Here is a 9,763-nt window from a genome sequence, read left to right as displayed (position 1 = left end):
ATGTAGCATTGCTTATAAGTTAAACCCCTTTCAAATTATCCCACCCTACTTTATAAAATAAGTGGGTTTGGTTTGCAATTTCTCTAACCACCAAAATAACGGGCCAACCAACACCCAGTTAATGATGGGCCGGGGCCGGCCGACCCCAACATGTCAATCACAAATAAGTCTGCCGGGTTGGCCCGCACCACCTTGCCCAATGGTGGGTTACGATTAGATCGGCCCGCTCTGCAGTCCATTTTGACACCTCAACACGGCTACTTCTTGAACAAGACATACAAATGCATGCACACATCCATATAAAGAATACCCCAGCAAAAGTGTCATCCTAAACTCCGGAAAGATCTTATTATAACCTCAATTTTATACCCCTCTGCATAACTCAAAATCATACAAAAAGACACTACAATGTCTGTCACTTATCTTGGATTGTTTCTCCTTCGATTACACCGGAACAAACACCATAGAGACAGTTTCTTAACGAAACAAATTTTCAACAAGACAAAGAGAACACCACGATAACCAACCGCCATTAGAAACAGTACAAGCAGATTTCCCCACTTGGCATTGCTGTTAGCAGATATATCATATATGTTCCGAAGAGCCTGGTAGCCCGATAGAGACCTCACCTGCCCAACGGCATACGAAGTCCCAAGATATTCGTTTTCCAATATCCCCTGAAGCAAAAGTTGACATACGCAAATGTCTCAATAAGCAAGCAGAGGTGGAATCAGTTCTTGTAGTATATAAGTGTGTTAGAATGTGAAGGTTAATTATGCGCGAGTCCGAGCACAAAAGTTATTTATATTCAACCAAAAAAATGTGTTTAGATGTAACATTGGTACTTGTATGGGCAATTGCGATTTTTCAAAACGCATAAAAGGACACAAATCAAGATGCCTAAATCTGAAGAAAACTACTTTTAACTATGCCATAAAATTATAAATCTATTTCTGCTTGTACTTTAAAAATTCTTTTCAGAAGTTATTGTAGATAAATTACATTTTAAGCTAATTGTAAGCAAACTTCAGAAAATGTAGGTGCAATCAACCATTATGAGATGAAATGGACTTGCCTGGATGGAGTAAGTGTGGAAAGCAACGTAAGATACTGGATACAGCCAAATCGGTTTCGGTAAAGCACCACGAATTCTAAAATATCCGGCGGACAACATCATTACCAGCTGAAAGAAACGAACTTTATTAATCGAATTGATCAAAAGTACATATTTAAGGAGCAAAAGATTTTGAGAAGGGCTATAGACAAGCCACCTGTAAATGTGAAAAACCATCTAATTCAAGATTTAAGACAATGTCAGTTCAGCGAGCAGGGGATGGAACTTACGTGCATCGGTACCAGTATTAGAATACTCGAGAATATATTTTGACAGATGCAAGCAACAAGAAGCACCAGTCCTTCATTTACTAGAAGGCACATGAAGAAATTCAAAATGAAGTACATCAACAAGCCGAACTCGTCTCGCAGTCCGACTAGGAAATAGAAGATGAGACTTGATGAGATGGCTATGAGAAACAAGAATGGGATACTGGAGAGAAGTTGCCCAATTAAAAAGCATAATGTCCCTGAATGCCGATTTGCTTCTTCACATGCATATATCTGCAAACGAAAGTGTTTTTAACTGGGCTTGTTACAAAATTACACAGAAGCGTGGGTATCAGAAGTTTATAACAAAAATTATATCATTGGCTTGACAAAATATGATACATTTGCCATGTGACCTCGTTTTAAAACCGATATTAGCTCCTTTCATTGTACAGGGGCTTTCCATAACCTTGATCACATTATTGACAGTAAAATGAAGTACTCCATACAGTTCTTAAAATACTATAAAACATTTCAGGAGTATAATTTCATATCACAATAAACACCACTCATCAAATTCAATCAGGATTTCCCTCCTGTTTCCATGGACACCTGTAGTCAAACACAGTTGATCCCGAGAATGAACATTGCAAAATTATAAACGTCTGCAAACAAAAGTTTACAGGAGCAAAAGCATAATCTCATTACCTCAATTTCTTTTATCTGTGCAGGAACACCAGCTATACTTAGAAGTGAAGCAAAAGATACAAATACAAAAACTGCACCAACTCTCGTCTGCAGTAAAAGAGAAGCAGCGAAAAAAAACGCTTAAAAGGCAAAAATATTAGGTATTGGAAAAGGGAGGTAAAATTGACTTAAATGAGGAGAGCAAATAATTAACAAAAGGTGAATTAATGTAAGAACTTAATTTAGCACGTGTTTCAATCTATTTACTAGAGATATATTTTATTTTTTTTGTGAACAAAAATTTACTGGCAATATTTGAATTTATTAATGACTGCTTTTGAGTGTTGAGCATCAAGGACAAGTGGTTTCAGCGAATTGTCTCTCTTGAACAATTTGTTCATAATCTCCCTGGCTAATCTTTCCGGATTTGATAGAAACTTTAAACTAACACTATTATTGCAAGCAGAGAGAAGGCTTTGAGAATTGGTCGTGTGGAAACTATTGCGGATCCTGTTCCAAATTTTGAAATAGATGGTTCCTAAGTGTTCCATTTTAGAAAGTTTAAACACAGACTGTAATTTATCTCATTATACAGCATTCAATTAAAAACAATAGAAACTCACCGCAATTGATGATAAAGAATGACCCAGCCCAGAAAATAAAGTACCAATACATAGCGCTAGGAACATGCAAAGAATCAGCCGAAGCCAATAAAACTTCCATTCCCTTGACATAATCAATAGAGATCGCCAAGTCAAAACAGCAATTTTTGTGACAATACCAGCCTTGCCTTTGCTTTTGAGAGCTGAGCCTTCCTGTGGTGATATTGCAACAGTAATCACGATTCACGAAACATTTTAAAAGAAGTAAAAGTTGATGTTAAGATCATTTTGCTCCTAAGGGACCATTAAATTAAACGGTGAGATACATGGTAGCATAAAAATGAAACCTTTCCAATGTCGAGCGAAATTGAATATATTAAATAAAAGTCATCTACATCACACAAAAAAAAAAAAAAAAAAATACTCGATGAATATGATGCCATGGTGAAATTTTCAAATATTTTAATTAAATGCTACGAACCTCCAAACTTTAAGGAATTTTATTAAATTAGTATGTAGCACAAGGAATGCAAAAGTATAAAGTAGAACTTAACTGTGAAAAAATAAAAAAAGTATTTGATCTTCAGCACGTAAGATCTGGTCATACTTATGTTTTATAGTTGTTCCCATTAATTCTACTATACGTGAAGTAGAAATTACACAAATTCTATAAAAGGGCGGACATAAAACAGAAAATTGATAGCTGTGTTGCTGCTAAAGGTTATAGAGGTCCCTCGTTCAGATTTTCTGTAGATTGACGTCGGACAGTGAAATATTAACAAGATTATGAACACATAATAGTTTTGGTGAAGTGACAGCAACACAACTAAAAAAAGGTTCAGAAATACATTGGTATAACTAAAAGAATAAAGCATGAAGCACAACAACAACCATCAAAAGTGAATTTTATGCATTAACATCACTAAACCTTCTCGGTAAGCTTTGAAATCATAGTTTCAACAGCAGCAGAATCGGTGGATGATTTGTACGTGGATTCAAGAGTGCGTATTGCAACGGCAGTGTCCATATTAACTGACGAAAGTTCCCCATGGTCATCCTGTAAATATTACAATTGAGTATCAATAAAAATCAGAAACAATAGCTATATGATTTTCGGATAAACTTAGTAGTTAGTACACACGTAAGCATAAGAATACACTGGATGTTATTATTATGCAGATTGCAGAAAGTTACAGAAGTTGGACATTATGTAACCTTAGCCTTGACTACCAATATTCATAGAGTTTCATGAAAGCAATGTTGTAAATGGCGGGAGGCGGTGGCGGGGCGGGGCGGTCAGTGACCGCCTACCGCCTCGGCCGCCTAGGCGGTGCCCAGGCAGTGCCTAGGCGGTTGAATTTTTTTTAGCTATTTTATAGGTAATTATATATAATAATGTAATGTAATCACAAATAGTCATAATTTTTATGTAATATATGTAACTAAATAATATTTATGCATAAAAAAACTTCATACAATATAATATAATCTAAACAAAGTGCAAATAAATATATAAATGCAAACTAACAAGACAATTAAGGTGGTGACTGATGGCAACAGTGGCGGAGGGCGGCTGGAGGCGGTTTGAGGCAGGCGGTGGCTGACGATGGATGACACTTGAAACCAAAAGTAAATGCAAAAGAAAATGTGGTGTTTTTATTTTATCTAGGGTTTTTTAAATTGATTGTCTTTGCCTGGTTTTTAAAAGTCTTTGACTTTGATAGTAGACTGGGATTTTAAAATCATTCACCGCCTCGCCCGCCGGATGGCTTCGAACCGCCTAAGAGACCGCCTTAGACAAAGGCGGGGCGGTCGAGGGCTGCCTACCGCCTATGCACCGCGGTCGAGGGCCGCCTTGACCGCCATTTAGAACACTGCATGAAAGTTTATCAAGATATAAGTAAAAGTTCTTCAGTTTTCGGAATGCACCTGCCAGTTTCTGCACATCGCAATAATTCTATCAAAATCTGTGTTTATTGCTCTCAGAAAATGATCAGAAGGACTTTGCATGATCGGACAAGGAAAACCAGCATTTGAGAAATGCTGAAAAATAAAGTAAAAACAAGTTAGTTTTAAAATGGTAAAAGGAGACTAAAAAACTTGAGAACTTGAGTGAAGCTAAATTAAAGAGATTCCAAAAAAAATTTAAGAGATCTTAACTTTGCTAAGATCTCTAAAAATGATGCATAATAAATGCACCAGTTTGAGCTAACAACTTTCTTTGCATGGACATAGGAAAATTTATCAATGAAAATGGCTATCAAATACTGATCTCATAGGTGCACTACAGAATTCTTTTGCTTAGATTCATGATAAGGCAAATCATATTTATCAAATATATCACCTGCAAACACGCCAATGTTTCCCCAAAGAACAATGTGTTTCCATTTGAAAGGAGACAAATGCGATCGAAAAGGCCAAATACTTCTGTGCTGCTCTGGTTAATGGTGAAAATTATAGTGCACCCTGTGCTTGCAAGCTTCTTCAGGTTCACCATCATCAAGAGTGCAGATACACTGCATATGACAACAACTTTTTAAGTATTTGAAAAGCATTGTGAAAAAATTTTGAGATGAAAGAAATTGAGGAAATCTAGTGGTGGGGAACTTACTGAGGAATTATAACCTAGAAGTTATTCCACTGCTTACCACTACGAATAGCTTGTTTAACTTGTTAAAGGGAAGAAAGGAAATTAATTCCAATCGGTTAACTGATAACCCCCTTTAAAGACTATTTTCCTAACTACATGAAACCAAACTTGCAAGGACATCTAAAGCATCAATCAAATGGATCACACCGACAAATCTTGAGATTAACATATATCTCCAGAATGTTTGACAGTCAGCCACGTCTAAAAATAGTTTTAAAAGCCATGGTTTCGGACTCTTTCTCACAATATACTAGAACAAAATTTAACCCCTTGAACAACAAAACAAATATTCTCTACACATCCAAATTAACAAGAAAAGACAGGTGTAGCTCATCCACTTGAAACTTCATTGAGAAAAACTAAAAGAAGAGGATGATTGTAAACCATGTTCTAATTCATATTATGATAAATACAGACGTCACTGGGTAAATAATATTAGAAAAGCGTGATACTTAACAACATGCTTTCTCCTACACTTAACCAGGCCATGCATTTTAGCACAAGATCATATGCTTATGCAGCAAGTGCACAGAACATATAAACGTTCTGAAGTGAAATTTAAGACAGAAAAAGAAACCTGTCAAGATGATATAGAGGCTCATCGATAAATAAGATATGTGGTCTCATCAAGAGCTCCCTGGCAATGCTGATGCGTCTTCTCTCCCCACTACAAAGACCCTTCGTGTAACAGTGGCTGCCTATAAGTTTGTTTGCATAATCCCCCAATGACATGGCAAGGATCGTATCCTCCACCACTCCCCTCTTCTGGAATCCTGAAAGCTGTAGCAATGCCGAGTAGTAAAGGTACTCACGTACTGTCAAAGAGCCAATGAGTAAAGTTTCTCTCTCAACAAAACCCTGCATAATGGAAGCACATGCTCAAATCTAAGGAGTTTTAGAAAAAAATAAACAGATTAGGTTGTATCTGGTCACATAGAAGTTATTGCTCACGCTAAACACCATCTGCTTGGTTATCAGGATTATTTTCCACCAAGTAGTCACCATTGCCCATAAAACTTCGGATTCAAATGGAAACAACGTCCACCCCGCCTTTGCCTCAGGCGGTGTTGTAGGCGGTCGAAGTGCGGGTGAGGCAGTCAAGGCCAGGTCTGAAGGCGGACTAGGCAGGCGAGGTGGCGGTGAAAGTCAACCAATTTTTTTTTTCTTTTGAAGTCTAGTCAACCATAATTATTTATACTTGCAGTTTCTATTCAAATTTCAAATTTCAAAACATAAAAAGAGCCAACCCACAAATGCCTCTCTTTTCCTGCTTACACAGCCCACACCACTGCCGCCAGCCGTTGTCACCTCCAGCCCACTAGGTTAGCTTTTGTATACCATATTTATAATAAAATCATGTTCTAATCAGCTTTATTTATATATGTTTATTTGCAATTTTTATAATTATATTAAAGTGTATTAAGTTTATTTATAATTTATGCATGTATTGTATGATTATACGTAATTATATAAAAAAACTAGCTAAAAAAATTCAACCCCCCAGGCAACGCCTCGGGGCAGTAGGCGGTTGCTGACCGCCCTGCCACCGTCTACTGCCATTTACAACTGTGGATACAAAAGCATGAGTTTATAGCACTAATGTGTTTGTATACCATGTCAAATTCCTGAATCTAAGAATTATAGTTAGATATTGTATCATGACATTTAATAGGATAAAACCTATCCGGAAAACTATTAAATCGTCTTTCCATCCCTAACTAAAATGATCATGTCAATTCTCATCCGGTTCAAGTAGTCAAGAAGTTTCCATTTAGCTTCTAATTCCAGTAGTCAACTTATCTGGGTAAACACTGTTAATTTGAGAACAATATGCAGAGGATGATACTTCATGGACAACAATCATATTATTGAAACAATATTTAGAAATGTTAAGATCTTTTGAAGAAACATTTGAAGTCACTTTTCAAACCAAATTCACAATCAATACTGCTGATATACAAACAACGAGCATCATTCATGATGTTTAAGGAAAAGTGGAACCAAAAATGAACTTACATAAGCTCCATATGGCAATCGTGATTTTACACCATTTACAAACACCTCGCCATATGTTCTGGCCCTATCAGGCAACCTCCCTAAAGCACAAGAAGGAAAAAAGAAATTATTCATAAGAGACAAACTCATATATTCTTCTAATAAATCTACACGCGCGTCAAAACGGGCACAAAATAAAAGAGAAAACCTGCAAGAGCTCTAAGAAGCGTTGATTTCCCAGACTTGGCAGGACCCATGATCACTGTCATTGTGCCTGGCAATGCATAGCCATTGGAACTCTTAACCACCTTGTCTGAGTAATGTCTCTTACCCTTTACAGTGATTGTCAAATCCTTCCACACAACAGAGGCCCCTGCGATCTTTCTTGCAATAACTGCACCTTCAGGCAATGGCGGAGAAGGCAATGAGCCACTATTGAGCTTTGAAAGAGATGGGGATCCTGGAGTCGTGGCAACATTCATGGAGTCAGCTCCTCCTTCCTCGACCTTAACTTCAATATCCGTATCGTCCCAGTCCGGGGAGTCCTCAAACGAAATAGGCTGCCTGACTGTACCCGGTTTTCTTAAATAGAAAAAATTGCTTGATGGCACCCTACTTGCGGGACTACTAGCAGAAGAAGATGACGACCTATAATGATCAGATTGCGACTGTATTTCTTCCATCATGGAAATTGGAGTTATTGGGTTTTTACTACCAAGTCAAGTGAGAGTAATATGCATTCAATACCCTCTCAAGTTTCAACTCTATCTCAACAACATGTCCACAACCGATAATATGACCTGGAACCAAGACCGGCCAGTTGAATCTGCCGCAAGAACCACCAGATTAAGTAAATTCATAGAATGCAATGTTTGTTTTCTAAGCAGCATATGGTATTACAAAAATCCCAGTTTCAGAATATAACATCCAATGTACAAACCACAAACTACAATGTGAATTCGTGTTACTTAGCTCGCCAAAAAAGTCCACTCACATGTCCCTATACATTTCAAGTAACTTTAATACAGAAAAACCAACAAATCCAAAGTTATAAGAAACTTCTCTCCAAAACATATTACATATAATGAAACCAATAAAGCTCTACATTTTTGCTTTTCCACGTAAGTGATTCTAGTTCCTGAAATCACTCGGAGCTTCAGTATTTTTTAGCAAATCCACAGTTTTTTTACATTCTAAACACAGTTACTAAGAAACCAAATCTTAGCTGTAGTTGATTCAAACAAAAGATAGAAATAGAAATAAAAACCCACCTTTCCATACAACCGAAAACCAGAAAATTAACAAAGAGCATAAGCTAAGCAAGAATACCTCAAATCGTTTTATCATCAATAAACCTTGAAAAGATAGTGAAGTTAGAGAGAAGAACTGACAAAGATGAAGAAATGATGGGAAAAAAACAAGAAAATAACAAAAGCTGGATCTGGCGCTGGGGTTTCTTTGCAGAGGAGTGAGACTAAGACTCTATGAGAGGTTTAGTTAGCGAGGGAAAAAAGGAAAAAAAGACAAGAAATGGAAAAGGACAGCCCACTATTGCACACTAATCAAGGGTTAGTCGACTATTTCTCTTCCGATTTCAATATTATTAGATTACGGGAACTTTTATAGAAATTAATATATGTGTTGAAGATCCAATGGTTAATATTTGACCACATCATAGGGAAGAATTAATCCAAATGTAGCATAAAATAATCCACTAATTAATCACTAATAATTTTTTTTTGACGGGAGAAACTTGTAATTTATTCAATAACTAATAATTTAAATATGTTGAAAATATATTATTATTATATAATGTTGAATGTTGAATATTGAGTAATAAAATGTTGAAAATTAGTGTGTGATTATGTAGATGATGATGATTTAATTTTTGGACTAATTTTCAAATGAGATCTATAAATAGGTCTCTCCATTTGTGTAGAAAATCACAATTGAATTGAGAGAAAAATTTGTGAAGTGTAGAGTTTGATATATTTTGAGTTTTGGAGTTTTTATTTTTTACCATAAATTTTTACTTTTTCACAACACGTTATCAGCACGATCGCTCGAAGGTTCTATATAATTTCCGACGCTCCAAAACACAAGGAAAAGACAAAAATATTCAACAAGTAAGATTATTTATTTTATTGTTTATATATTTTTATTATGTAACTGTATTAATATATAATTTCATGTTATTATATAAAAGGATGTTTATGACACCGACCTTATAATAACGTGACATGATATATATTTATTATGTATATATACTAACTATATTAATATATAATTTCATATTATTATATAAAATGATGTCTCTGACACCGACCTTATAATAACGTGATATGATAGATATTTATTATGTATATATACTAACTATATTAATATATAATTTCATGTTATTATATAAAGGATGTCTATGGCACCGACCTTATAATAACGTGATATGATATATATTTATTATGTATATATTCTAACTATATTAATATATAATTTCACGTTATTATAT

At 35.7% G+C, this 9,763-nt stretch overlaps 1 protein-coding gene across 1 annotated transcript; it reads right to left on the bottom strand.

Annotated features, from left to right (window-relative positions):
* Positions 1 to 294: 294 nt before the first annotated feature.
* Positions 295 to 8,739, bottom strand: LOC140887231 (ABC transporter G family member 3). Its single transcript, XM_073294351.1, has 12 exons — positions 8,587 to 8,739; positions 7,466 to 8,083; positions 7,279 to 7,358; positions 5,840 to 6,120; positions 4,957 to 5,128; positions 4,542 to 4,655; positions 3,541 to 3,669; positions 2,634 to 2,825; positions 2,032 to 2,118; positions 1,345 to 1,617; positions 1,076 to 1,183; positions 295 to 677 (listed from the first exon to the last, which is right to left on the bottom strand). The coding sequence occupies exons 2-12, from the start codon at positions 7,941 to 7,943 to the stop codon at positions 420 to 422; spliced, it is 2,172 nt and encodes a 723-aa protein (XP_073150452.1). The 5' UTR covers positions 7,944 to 8,083; positions 8,587 to 8,739; the 3' UTR covers positions 295 to 419.
* Between the last annotated feature and the right edge of the window lie 1,024 nt (positions 8,740 to 9,763).

This window comes from Henckelia pumila, chromosome 1 (genome assembly GCF_033568475.1).
Source record: "Henckelia pumila isolate YLH828 chromosome 1, ASM3356847v2, whole genome shotgun sequence".
NCBI lineage: Eukaryota > Viridiplantae > Streptophyta > Magnoliopsida > Lamiales > Gesneriaceae > Henckelia > Henckelia pumila.
The sequence above is the reverse complement of the archived record's forward strand: the minus strand, read 5'-3'. Positions and strand labels throughout refer to the sequence as shown.

Bases quoted from the DNA above. Each gene is read 5' to 3' on its own strand.
- LOC140887231 (XM_073294351.1), bottom strand. From the start codon at position 7,943: ATGATGGAAGAAATACAGTCGCAATCTGATCATTATAGGTCGTCATCT. The intron at 5,129-5,839 runs GTTTCTTTTTCT...TGTCATATGCAG, and splicing joins CCTCTATATCATCTTGACAG to TGTATCTGCACTCTTGATGA. The intron at 1,618-2,031 runs GTAATGAGATTA...TTTCGTTTGCAG, and splicing joins CACAGATAAAAGAAATTGAG to ATATATGCATGTGAAGAAGC.